This window comes from Cryptomeria japonica, chromosome 9 (genome assembly GCF_030272615.1).
Source record: "Cryptomeria japonica chromosome 9, Sugi_1.0, whole genome shotgun sequence".
In the NCBI taxonomy this organism is placed as follows: Eukaryota; Viridiplantae; Streptophyta; class Pinopsida; order Cupressales; family Cupressaceae; genus Cryptomeria; species Cryptomeria japonica.
Window position 1 is genome coordinate 696,817,256 of NC_081413.1, and position 14,178 is coordinate 696,831,433.

Below are 14,178 nucleotides of genomic sequence, written 5' to 3' on the forward strand. Positions count from 1 at the left end.
CAGTGTGTTTGAATGCATGTGCATTCCCCTTATGTAATATTTTTATACTTCTAACAAAGTATACTAATATTGTGGGTTTGAAAAACCCCACTGTGGTTTTTCTCTTAACCGGGTTTCCATGTAAAAATCCTAGTGTTATGGTGTTATTGTTGTTTGCTTTTTGTTTCTGCACTTTACATTCATTCATTTGCATCAAGTGGTTTAAAGGATAAATTAATAATGTTAAAAATTGTAGAACACTAATTCACCCCCCCTCTCACTGTTCCTTGATTCCAACAAGCAGTATATTATGTGAAAGTGTATTTAGTTGTGTTGGAGTAAGTAAATAAATAACCATTTACAAAAGTAATTATGTTCGGTGGGGGTAAATGATTATTAAATAAATAAAATGTATTTGGTGGGAGTTAGTTGTATTTTGGTGAAGTAATTAAATTATTTATTAAAAAATATATGATTTGTGAATGCTTTGGTTGTTGGTTGGTTTGTATGGTTACATTCCTATACATGTTTTGGGAAGGAGTTTTATTGTTTTGATTTTGGCGATTTTGGGCTTCCTTCTTGCAACTTTGGAATGGAAAATTGTGGAGATCTTTGAAGGGAATGCCTAGGAACTATTTTGGCTTGATTTAGTGATTTAATTACTTGGATTTGATTGGAGTTTCTAATGATATTTGCTCCAATACATTTGAGGGTTCTTTGACAACAATTTTGGTGGGGACTTTGAGGGTTTTTGGTTGTAGCTTTTGGAGAGATTTTGAGGTTTCTTTGGCTGCAATTTTGGTGGAGATTTTGAGGGCTTTTGGATGCAACTTTTGGAGAGATTTTGAGGTTTCTTTTACTACAATTTTTGTGGAGACTTTGAGGGATTTTGGTTTGCAACCTTTTGTTGGAAATTTTGGAGGGTGGTTTTGGTGTGAAATTTGAGTGAAACTCTTGCAATTTTGGGCTTGGTCTTTGTGACTATTTTGGCTCGTAATTGCTTGGATTCGATTGAGGCTTGGATTGTGAGAGCTATTTGCTTGGATTGATTAAATTTTTTGTTGTTTGGAGAGGGTTTTGGCTTCCCTCTTGTATTTTATTTGAATTTTTTTCTTTAAACTGGCAATGTAGTGTGTTTATGATCATTTGTATAAATCTAAAAATTGCTTCCATTTTTGGTTTGAAATTGATAGTTTTTGTTTTGAAAAGCATATGATTTCATTGTGCAAATTGGGGGTTGTTTGAGGGTTTTGTTGTCTTATTCTTTGTGTATGGGTGTTGAGACTGGTTTGGTTGAGTTTTCAGAAGGGGTTGATTTGCTATTCATGTTCCTTTCATATGTTTTGTGGAAAAATCTAATTGATTCTATATTTGAGAGTGGTTTCTTGGATGAATCCTTAATGTGAATACTTAGATAGGCCTATGTGTTTCAGTTTTGGATTATAGATTCACGAATGTTCTATATGAGATGCCAATGTCCTTGATGCTTTATGATTGTATGAATTCAACTCTAGGTATGTGTATCTAGATGCAATTAGGGAGAGTGGCTCTCAATGGGGACTGAGGCCCTAAAGTGGTTGCCAAGGTAACTCATTGAAGAGTTTCTTAATCAAATGATTTTTCGAAGTTTTGTGAGATTGTTGGAATAATGTTGCAAATATGTGCTTGAGAGATATTTGAGAGATGTGTTGTCATTGATGTCAACATATTTATCTGTCTTTGACAATGATGTAGTGAATCTCAGTGAGTTAATTTCTTTAGTATAGTGAAGATCAAATTTTGTGGATTAAAGGGTTTTTAGAGGGATGTCTGTAGATGATTCAATTTAGTTTTTCAGAGGTCTACATAAAGATTTGATTTAGTTATGGGTATCTATGATGTGGCTGGTTTTTCATTTGTTCAATGATGATAGTGTTCATTATTTTGATATGCATTGCTCTGCATTGTAACATCTTGTTTTGCGGATTTGGTGGTATGTTTGGGATGTTGGTGTGTATCATCAATTCAAGTGGTTCGTGGTTTAAAGGTCCGTAAGTGATTTTTCAAGGTTGAAAGTCATCGCAGTTAGTGTTCTTGAGGTTCAGTATGAAGATGTTGGCGATTATAGTAATTTGTGTTGGTGCAGATGTTGCTATGATAATTCAAGATGCTTGTGGATGTTTCTAGATTGTGTACCTTCTGTGTTGGTGGTCCGCATTGATCGTTTTGTTTGTAATTGATGATTTTCTTTGGTATATTGGTGTTCTTCATGTTCTTGGTTGATTGGATTCTTGTCGCATGTTGTGGATGTTCGAGGCGTAATTCTTGGAGTTGTTTCGGGTTTGAGGTGGTGATTTGGGTCCATGCTATGTCTTAGTTGACGTTGTTTTGATCCACATGTGATAATTTGTATCTAATCAACAACTATATCATTGTAATTGTTTTATGCGTGTTGAACCGACCTTGTTGATCTTTCCAAGCTTGATGTCATGTATAAATAAATGTAATAATCTTGTGTGAGGCATGAAGAGTGTGTGTATGTGAGCAAAAAATGTATTGATCTTTCGGAACTAGAGAAAAAGTGTGGAGAAGAAAATGAAAGTTGTTGTGTGCTTAACTGGAACTGTAACTAGGCATTAAGGATGCTATTTCTTAGGTCATGATTTCCGGAAGTAATCTGTGATTGTTTGTAAGGAAGTGAGCCTTCCTTGGGTTGTAGTCTTTTTTAGTTTTGAGTAGTGATCTCTAGGTAGTGTGCCTGAATGCATGTGCATTCTCCATTGTAATACTTCTAACAGAGTATACCTATTGTGGGTTCATCCCCACCATGTTTTTTCCCCTAACAAGGTTTCCACATCAAAAATATTGGTGTTATGTGTGTTTATGATGTATTGCTAATTTATGCTTTCATGTTTATTTATTAGATCCAAGAACAAGTTAAAGTTGTGTAGGTTTTTGGTCCCCCCCCTCAGTTTTCTACCCTATTTTAGAGCTATTTCATCAATTGGTATCAGAGTGAGTTCCTTCGAAGAAGCTTGACTGCTTGAGGTGATCTGGGATGACAACCTACAAGAAGGATAGTTCGAGATTTGATGGCACTAACTACTCTCTTTGGAAAGAAGTGTCACTCAGATGCATTGGTGAATCTTATTGGACAATTACCAAAAACAAGTATACCATTCCTCAAAATGGTCCTTCAATTTCGGATGAGATAAAGGAAGTTGAATACAATATTAGGGCTAAGGAAGCATTGTTGAGTGCTCTGACTGATTCTGAGATGACAAATGTTATGAAACCAAAGACTGCTCATGAGATCTGGAAGAAGTTGGAAACTTTGTATGAAGGTGATAGTTATATGAAGATTGCCAAGTTGTAGATCCTTAAGGGTAAATATGAGATGTTGAAGATGAGAAAAGATGAGAATATCACTTCCTTCATGCTGAAAGTGAATGAACTTGTGTGTAATATCATATGTACTAGTGTAACATTGGAAGAATCAGAGATTGTTAATAAAGTGTTCAGATCCTTACCTGCATCATACAAACACAAAGTTGTTGCTATTGAGGAGATCCAAACTGTGACTAATGTGACTAGGGATATGTTGATTGGTAAGTTTTCAGCCTTTGAATTGAGTGAGTTTGGTGACTCTCTTCCTAAGACAGAATTTGCATTCAAGGCTAGTGTTTTTGAAAAGGGTAAGCAAAGATATGATTCAGGAGAAAGTTATTCAAGGAGGATATCTAGATATGAGCAGGATATGAAGGAAATTGAAGAAGAAGAGCGAGAGCTTAAAGCCCTTATTGCTAAGAGATTACCCAAAGGAGCCAGTAAGTATGAAGGAAAATTGTCTCTTAAATATTTTTCTTGCAATAAGATAGGTCATTTTGCCTCAAGGTGTCCGAAAAGAACTCCTAAGTCAAGACCTAACAAACCTAGATTTCAAAAGATATGTTATTATGTTGTTGATGAAGGTGTGACAAAGGATGAATCTGATAAAGGCGGTTCAAGTGATAATGAATGGGTGTTTATTGCTATCAAGGAAGATGATCCAAAACCTACTAACTCTGCTAGTTGCATGAATGTGGAAAGTGTTTTGGCTGCACAAGTTGAAGAGAAAGATGAATAGGTGATTAACAGTGGATGCTCTCACCATATAACAAGTGATAAGAATAAGTTTGTGAGTGTGGAAAAGTATGAAGGTGGAGTTGTAAGGTTTGGTGATGATAAAGCTAGTATAATTCGTGGCAGAGGTTCCATTTCTCTTGACGGTAAACACAATATCGATGATGTCTTGTATGTGGAAGGTCTAAAGCATAATATTTTGAGCGTTGGATAGATGGTTGACAAGGGATATGATCTTGAATTCAATAATGACAAATGTAGAATCTTGGGTAGTTCCAGAATTGAGATTGCATCAGGTACAAAGACTAAACGTAATATCTTTCATTTAAATAGTGCCGATAAAAGATGTTTGACTGCTTAGATTGATGAAAGTTGGTTGTGGCATAAAAGAATGTGTCATGTGAATTTTGATAACATTGTCAAGACAAGTTCTACTCAGGCTGTGAGAGATCTTCCTAGGTTGATGAAACTTGCTAGCCCTATGTGCAAGGAATGTTAGTCAGAAAAACAAACTAGAATTACTTTCAAGAGTAAGAAGCAATGTTCATTTGGATTGTTGGATCTTGGACATACTGATTTATGTGGTCCTTCTAGAGTCAAAAGCTTGCAAGGAGAGATATTTCATGTTGCTGATTGATGACTATTCTAAGATGGTGTGGGTTACTTTCTTAAGGGAGAAGTCTGAAGCTCTAGATAAGTTCAATATTTTCAAAACTATGGTTGAAACAGAAACAGGTTTGAAGTTGAAGTGTCTGAGATTTGGCAGAGGTAGTGAATTAACTTCCGACGAGTTCAATGCATTTTGTGAAGAGCATGGGGTAAAGAGATAGTTGTTTGCTCCTAGAACTCCTCAATAAAATGGAGTTGTGTAGAGGAAGAACATAACCATTTAAGAAGCTTCTAGAACTATGATGTTGGAAGGAAATGTTTCACATGTCTACTGGAGAGAAGTTGTGAGTACTGTTGTTTACACTCTTAACCAGGTCCATATCAGAAGTGATATCGGTCAGACTCCTTATGAACTATGGTTTGGTTATGCTCCTACTATTAAATATTTCAGAATTTTTGGTAGTAAATGTTATATCAAGAGAGATGATGATCTAGGGAAGTTTGATGTTAGATGTGATGAAAGAATATTTCTTAGTTATTCTACCAAAAACAAGGCCTATTGGTGCTATAATAAGAGATTGAGAAAGATAGTTGCGAGTACAAATGTTAAGGTTGATGAAGGCAAGGAAAGACAACCCAAATCCTCTGATTTAGATGATCATAATGATAGCATAGATAAAGGGAAGCAAGCTCAAACTCAGAACCAAGTGTAGATCATTCTGGAAGAAGGAACAAGTGCAATTGTTGAAGAAAGAACACAAGGAGTTGAAGTTCAAGAGAATTCTAAAACTCCTAGATATGTAAGGTTGAACCATTCTGAAAATCAAATCATAGGAGATAAAAATAAAGGTTTTCAAACAAGAAGAAGAGTTGTTGAAGATCAAGTTCAGTATTGTTCAATTTCAAAGATTGAACCTAAGGACGTGAATGAAGCATGCAAAGATGAACATTGGGTAAAAGCAATGGAAAAAGAATTCATGCAGATTGAAAGAAGAATACAAGGGATCTTGTTCCTAGACCTAAAGATAAAAAAGTAATTGGAACCAAATAGGTCTTTTAGAACAAATTGAATGAGCAAGGTGAAGTTGTTAGAAACAAGACAAGACTTGTTTGCAGAGGATATTCACAAATGGAAGGAATTGATTTTGAAGAAACTTTTGCTCGTGGCAAGAATTAAAGTTGTAAGATTGTTTTTTGCTTATGTTGTTTACAAGGATTTCAAAGTCTATCAGATGGATGTCAAGTTAACATTCCTGAATAGTGAATTAGAAGAGGTGTACATTGAGCAACTGGATAGATTTCAGTTGACTGATCAAGGAGATTTGGTTTTCCGGTTGAAGAAAGCTTTGTATGGACTCAAGCAAGCCTTGAGAGCAATCTATACTTTAAAATTGATCATGATAACATTCTGATTGTTGAAGCTTTTGTTGATGATGTGTAAAAAGTTGGTTGATGAGATGCAAATGAGTTTGAAATGTCTATGATTGGAGAGATGAAATTCTTTTTGGGTTTGCAAATTACTCAGTTAGATAAAAGGATCTTTATATCTCAGTTGAAGTATGTAAAAAAGTTGTTGAAGAAGTTTGGATTGGAAGATTCAAAGCCAATTGGTACTCCTATGGTGACTAGATGTAAGTTGACGAAAGATGATGATTCTCCTAAGGCAAATAAGACTAGACACAGATCTATGATTGGTGAATTGCTCTATTTGACTCAGACCAAACCTAATATCATGAATATCATTTGTCTTGTTGCTAGATTTCAAGACGATCCTAAGGAATCTTATGTTGTAGTTGTTAAAAGAATTTTCATATATTTGAAAGGAACAGTTGATTTTGGTCTATGGTATCCTACAGATGATGATTTTACTTTGAGCACTTTTACTGATGTTGATTGGGCAAGAGATGTGGATGACCGAAAGAGTACTAGTGGTGGTGCATTTTTCTTTGGAAAAAGATTGGTTTCATGGTTGAGAAAAAAACATAATTCTATTTTTCTATCTAGTGCTGAAGAAGAATATATTACTCCTGCAAAGAATTGTACATAGATAATGTGGATGAAACAAATGTTAAAAGATATTAGAGTTGTGTATGATAAGCTTATTGCCATTTATTGTGACAATTCAAGTGCAATTAATCTTTCTAAGAATCCGGTGTTGTATTCAAAGACTAAACATATATCCATCAAGTTTCACTTTTTGAGAGAGAAGGTAAGTGAAAATGAAGTCAAATTGGAGTATATGTCTGCTAAGGAACAGATTGCAGACATCTTCACAAAGCCTTTGCCTAAGGATACTTTTGAGTATCTCAGAGGCAAGTTAGGGGTAATTGCCACTTTTGATCAGAATTAAGATGCATTTATTTGTATCAGTCAAGTGCATTTCACAGTTATATCTTGTGATCCAGATTGATGGTTGGTGGTTGCTACTCAAAGGGAGTAGTTAGTTTTGTGAGTCAGATGTTTAGGTTAAGCTTTGTGAGTTGGCCTTGTGATTTGATTGCAAATACGTGCCTTTGTCATTGATGTCAAAGGGGGAGAGAGTCATGTGAAAAACTATGAAGAGTTTTGGGGGTGAGAAAGTCACGAGAGTTGTTGATTCTTTTTCTTTGCCATTGATTATTTTTCATATCATATGTTGCCATCAATGCCAAAAGGGAAGATTGTTGGAAGTTTTGTGAAATTGTTGGAATAATGTTGCAAATATGTGCTTGAGAGATATTTAAGAGGTGTTGTCATTGATGTCAACATATTTCTCTATCTGTGACAGTGATGTGAAGTTTAGTGAATTAGTTTGTTCAATATGGTAAAGATCAAAGTTTGCACATTATTAAAGGGCTTTTAGAGGGATGTTTGTAGATGATTCAATTCAATTTTCAGAGATCCGCTTGAAGATTTGATTGAGTTATGGGTATCTGTGTTGTGGGTAGTTTTTCAGTTGTTCATTTATAACAGTGTTCAAAATTTTGATTTGCATTGCTCTGGATTGTAATATCTTGTTCTGCAGATTCGGTGGTATGTTTGGGATGTTGGTGTGTATCATCAATTCAAGTGGTTCGTGGTTTAGAAGTTCGTAAGTGAATTTTCAAGATTAACAGTCATTGCAATTAATGTTCCTAAGGTTTGCTATGAAGATGTTGGTGATTCTAGTAATTTGTATTGGTGCGGATGTTGCTATGATAATTCATGATACTTGTTGATGTTTCTAGATAGTGTGACTTTTGTGTTGGTGGTCTGCATTGATCATTGGGCTCGTAATTGATGATTTTCTTCGATATATTGGTGTTCTTCATGGTCTTGACCAATCGGATGCTTGTAGAATGTTGCGAATGTTTGAAGCGTAATTCTTGGAGGTTTTTCATGTCCAAGGTGATGATTTAGGTCCATGCTATGTCTTAGTCGACATTGTTTTGGTCCACATGTGATAATTTGTATCTGATCAACAAGTATATCATTGTAATTATTTATGTGTGTTGAGTTGACCTTGTTGATCTTTCTAAGGTTGATGTCATGTATAAATAAATGTAATAATCTTGTGTGAGGCATGAAGAGTGTGTGTATGTGAGCGAATAATGTATTGATATTTCGAAAGCAGAGAAGAAGTGTGGAGAAGAAAATAAAAATTGTTATGTGCTTAACTGAAACTGTAACTAGACATTAAGGATGCTATTTCTCAATTCATGTTTTTTGGAAGTGATCTGTGATTGTTTGTAAGGCAGTGAGCCTTCCCTGGGTTGTAGCCCTTTTTATTTTTGAGCAGTGAGCTCTAGGAAGTGTGCCTGAATGCATGTGCATTCCTCATTGTAATACTTCTAACAAAGTATACCTATTTTGTGGGTTCATCCCCACCATAGTTATTCAAGAGGTATGCAATGAGGTAGATATTTAACAACTTAAGAATGTTTGTGAAGCATCTTTAACTATAAATTTCTTAAGATTATATCGAAAGGAGCATATACTTTTGTTACCATGAAATGTAAGTTGTTATTTGAGCTTAATTTGGAGTACTTTTATATTTAATGTGACTTTTAAGGATGACTTCTACTATTTAATGATGTTTTCATTTTCATTAAATTGGGAGTAGATCTAAGGTTCTATGTTAGAGATTTTATCCACTTTAGAAGGAAAGAAATTAGTGAAGAGTTTGTGCTTTATAATCTAATGAATTCACAAATTAAACTTATTTTTAAGGATGTATTTGAATGTATGCAACAAGTTCAAGATTTATTTAAAACTCATATATATGTATCCACAATCTATTGTATATTTACAAATGTGTCCACTTAATCTAATCTATAAACATGCATGTTTGAGTATATATAATCTATACATTAAATGTTTACATCTAATTTATAAATACACATCCACATATACACGAAGTGATCCTAACATAAGTGCAAACATGTAATCACTTACATACACAAATTTGTATGATATATATATCAAATGTATAAATGTCCATAAATGCAAATCATGTGTCAAATATGCAAACATATCTTGATGTACAAATGTATACATGTACACATGCACGTCTCGAATAAACATGTCATTAAACATGTAAGCTCAAGTTGAGAAATATATGATCTCAAACATAAATGTCCATAGACATGTAGATCATCTAACAATGTGCAAACACAGGTCTAGCTAGAAATGTATACGGATGACATATAAACGTATCATGTCAAACATGTAATCAAGTACTAGAAATATATCATTAAACACAAATAAATGTACATATCATCAAACATATGGAAATGTCTACAAATGTCTAGAAAGGTGGACACAAATGCCTCTAAGTGGTGGAGCCATCATGTTGGCTATGTGTGGAGTGACCTTTGAGTGAGAATCCTACTCCGATGGATGTGTTGAGTCCTAAAAATAATGCATGTTACATAAATGCGTTAAATAGTACATGTTAAATATTATATATTAAAAAGAATGTACACACAGGATAAAGGAAATTAATGTATGCTTAGACACAGGGCATCCCTATGTATCTCTTGATCTTTTATTAACTAACAATTATTTTTTGTTATAGCATTGGGTGAATAAAATGTAGATGTGATACAAGCTAGGTGTGTCTGCATCCTTTGATCTCTCATATTATAGTTACATCCAATCGAATATGCATCATTTTAATGCATTTCCATTTGTTAGAAAATATCATTTCATGAAGAAGTTCACACCTTAAACATAATCCTCAACACCTTTGTATTCCAAATTACTATATTCTTCCTTAATTACTCTTGTGGACTTCTCTCCTAGTTCCATTTTTTATTATCCACTATTTAAATTGTAGTGTTGGTCTTTCAAATTCTCCTAAATATTTACATTTCTTACAAACACACTTCTTTATCTCCATTCCCAACATTGATGACATGGATGTTCCTATCTTTGTTCTTCTTTCTTTTGTAGAATGCTAGAACTTAAACTAAAAGACCCTAAATTATAAGTTTTGTGTATACATTTTCCCCCATGTTTATATTAGATTGATATCAAAGTATCTCAAGTGTAGGTTAGATGGATGAAATAAAGAGGTATCAAAATGCAATGGAGTAGGAGGAGAAGAAATGTTATAAACTAGAGGGCACTTGGTGAAAAATTGTTATGAATAAAAAAATCTTTAGAGGCTATATTGCAACCTAAAGATTATGAGGATGAACTTGAAATGCAAGGATTTTTCATTCTATTTTAAAATCCTATGGAGAAGTTGATTGATGTTAAGACTAGAAAAGGAATGAAGAGAAGAGTAGATGTACCTAAATTCAAAGGAGAGTTAAAGCTATATTTGTTTATCAATTGTTCATGACTAAGAGAGATTTGTTTAAGTACTGGGACAGAGGAAGATGTCTCAATTTATGGAGTTTCTACTTTAGTTTGGACTAGTAGTTATGTATTTGTTTCTATGTTATCTGTAGATTGGATGCATTAGTTCCACCAATGGAATTTCAATGGCAATAATTATGTCTTGCAAATAAATATGTATGACTTCATTCTTGTGGAATTTGAATTGTTGTCAAAATATGTGCAAGGCTTCTTCACAAGGCAACATAATGCACTTTGATATCTTATGCTCCTTTATGCTGTTAAAAATGAATTGCACGATGTACAATTTTTGTTCTTACATTTCCCCCCACTTAGCTAATTTATGATACTCGAGGAGAAATAAGCCTACTAAAGTATAGTAACACATACAGAATTATGAAATATCAAGAATACATTTTTCCATAAGAGAGATTGGTATTCATATGTATTTTTATTCTTTATTCTTGTAATTGATTTTGCAAAGCAACCATAGAAAACTACCCATACTCATAATATGCAAATAATAACAAACTACCAATATAGAAAATGGAAATTAGAATTTGCCTCAAAGAAAATGAAATGCAAGAGAAATTCAATTCAAGGTGAGACTGCATAATATATATAGTCATATCATAAAATTGTAATCTAATCACCTAGAGAGAGATGTATGGCTATCTACTCCACAAAAGAAATTGAGAAAGAGGAATAGAGGAAAAATAGGAGAACAAGAGGTGAGGGGAGGTTGGTATTGATCCAAAGAAATTATGAAATATAATTGTGACCTATTTATTTTATTAGGGTTAGGGTTTGTTAAATAACAAATAATTGCGTATACAATCAATTGCATTAGTGGTCATTTGTGATAACAGTAGAATATATTGAACTTAATGAATAGGCAACATACAAATATAGTAATCAATCATATTGGATGGTTGAATAAGGAAACACAATATGACGCCCAAAACATCCCTCATCTCAGCCCAAGGTTTGCACTCCTTGGCCACAAGTGGTAGGCACATTGGACCTACAACATGGGATGGTCTAAGTAGTAAGTGAGCCTGTTTTTGCCTTCCCAATCCGTGCTACTTCATTAACCCACATATAAGTGTGTCCTCCATCAATCAACGCATAGGTTGGAGAGGAAGCTGCAATAGGGCACCCAAAACATCTCATCTAAGCCCAAGAGCGTGACTTTTCACCCCTTGGCCCCAAGTGGCAAGCACATTGGGCATCCAGCATGGAGTGGCCTATTTAGAAGGAGGTTCCGTATCTGCTCTCCCTCCTTACACTCCCTTACCAACCTTGTCATGATTGATTGCAGCAATAGACTAGATATTATATATTATTGCCTATATCTAATATATGAAAGGTTATGTAAATATATTATCATGTTGCATACTTATTATTGCATATATTGATATGTAATAATTATGTATAGAAACATTATCATGTTGCATACCAGAAAGGTAATTAGGATACCAGATCACTGTATAGGATTGTGCATGATTTGATCTAACTGTTTTAAGACGTGTGTAGATTACATGTAAGGTTGCTATTGTCTGATTGGATCTTGCTGCTTCTCCAATTTCTTGATCCCTTTTTTCAGATCAGACTGTCTTATATTTCTGATACTTTTGACAATCCCTTCTTAATTACTGATTTTCAGCTTCGGTAGATATACACGTTATTCTGATTCGATGCCCTTGATCTCCACACAGAGACTCACTAATATTTGGTTGTCTATATATGAAAATCAGAACCTGCTCCTTTTTGGGCTTGATACCTGATTTCAAACCAATGCTTACCCTATTCGATTTTTGCATTTTTCTTCTGATTTGCTGATTTTTAATATATATTCAGATCATATCCTTTTTCCCATTTTTTGCCTCCTTTTTGGATGGCTAGATCCTTCTTTTTATAACTCTTATTTGGCAAGAGTGACACCTCTTGAGCACCATCTGAGTCGGCCTTTTTTAAATAGATTATTATCAATAAAAATTGCTCTTAAATTAGTTTGGATCGGCCCTCTTTAAAATAGCCTATTTTAATTACTATTGAGGTCGGCCCCACTATAAATAATTTTTGTCAATGCTTATTATCAATACTGGGTCGGCCTGGCATAATTAATTGCCTATGTGTTAATTATTTAATGCAGCGATTATGTACTAAGACTGGGATATGACATATTCAAAGATGGTCATGGACCTCAAACATCATAGATTTTATGATGAGTGAAATTGGAGGTGGAAAATATCATATATTCTGTTAGGTAAACACTCCTAATATCATTGAATATCAAAGAATCCATGACCAGATCCAAAAGGTAAGTGAGTTGATTCCTGTACAAATGTAGTACCATCAAAGGGCAGTTATCGACCTGCACAAGATATAATCTGAGAGTTATTCTGTAAATTTTCATTAATTAAACTGTCAAATGACTATAAATTCGAGTTTCTCTTCTATTAAGGCTAGTACAACAAAACTTGCCTGGTTCAATGTCCTTAGTTTCTTCACATTCTTGCAAATAAATGTTCATCGAAGGATCATACTTTGCAGCTATTCGTAAATACTGAGCAGCTTCATCTTTTTTGCCATCATTAAATAAAGTGCTAAGATAGCAGGAAAGAAAACAGTTTAGAGCTACATAAGATCATATTCATGTGCCTTAATATGATGCAAACATAATAATGTTTTGATAGTGTATATAAGAACATTGATTCCACACCTGGCTAAAAGGAACAATCCTTGATAATAAAGAGATTTAGACTTAAGGTCCACTGGCTCTTCAAATGCTGTGATTTTTCTTAAATGTGCTATTGCTTCCACCCTCTTTTCCTGTATAATCAAGTTGTTAATTCAACAAATTCATCCATCATGTACCTCATTAAAAAATTGTGAAATGGAACCAATTTATTGTCATGTAAATGATAAATCATAATTCAAACAAATGTACCTTTAGTGTGCTTCTTGTCAATAGACACATTCTATCTGATATATGTTTCAAGTAAGTTAATGTAAAAATTTGTCTGATAATGATAGGAGAATGATATATCTGGACAAAATTCAAGAGCGTGTATTGGGTATATTGATTTAGATAAACTACCTCACTCATACTAGCATGATAATACACTGAAATTTTTAGGAAATTTCAAATTTCCCAAGGCCAATTGGTTGGTAGAGTATGAACTGATAATGAAAAGAGTATTTAGTTGTAGATGCAAATGCTTAGCCACTAGAATAAGTGGATACTTTTCACTTCATTACATAGCTGCACAATGTGATGTGAAAATATAATAGATTATGCATTTCTATATGTATGTTCTAAGAGCATAAGAACAACTAACTATCTATGGACAGCTCCTTCATGAACCAACCAAATAGGTATGCCAAATCAAGCCTCACCAACTAATCTGAAAGTAATCAAGTCCAATAAGAAATGCCAATATTTGGACTTAAAAGTATGCATTCTTGCATCCACAACTGCGATACTTATACCATCTTCATGAGGAAAAGGGGTTTTTCCTTTTTATCCAACCTTTTTTGAAAAATAGAAAAGCCAATGTCATAGTAGTTTTGGAGTGGGAAGAAAGAACAAGAGATGTGTTTTTTTTTTGGGTAAGCGATTTTGACTGGAGCTATGAACCAGTGAGATCACAAGGGAGGACCTCATCTCCTGTATCGAGAGCC

At 34.0% G+C, this 14,178-nt stretch overlaps 1 protein-coding gene across 2 annotated transcripts in view; it reads right to left on the reverse strand.

Moving 5' to 3' along the window:
• Positions 1 to 9,103: 9,103 nt before the first annotated feature.
• The window catches only part of LOC131073942 (ALBINO3-like protein 3, mitochondrial), a 244,326-nt gene continuing 239,251 nt past the window's right edge, over positions 9,104 to 14,178 (reverse strand). For both annotated transcript variants that reach the window (XM_058010465.2, XM_058010466.2), the window contains 3 exons: positions 13,217 to 13,326; positions 12,979 to 13,100; positions 9,104 to 12,868 (listed from right to left, as the gene is read on the reverse strand). In XM_058010465.2, coding sequence (XP_057866448.2) covers positions 12,861 to 12,868; positions 12,979 to 13,100; positions 13,217 to 13,326 — 240 coding nt within the window. In that variant the 3' untranslated portion in view covers positions 9,104 to 12,860. The remainder of the gene's footprint in view (positions 12,869 to 12,978; positions 13,101 to 13,216; positions 13,327 to 14,178) is intronic.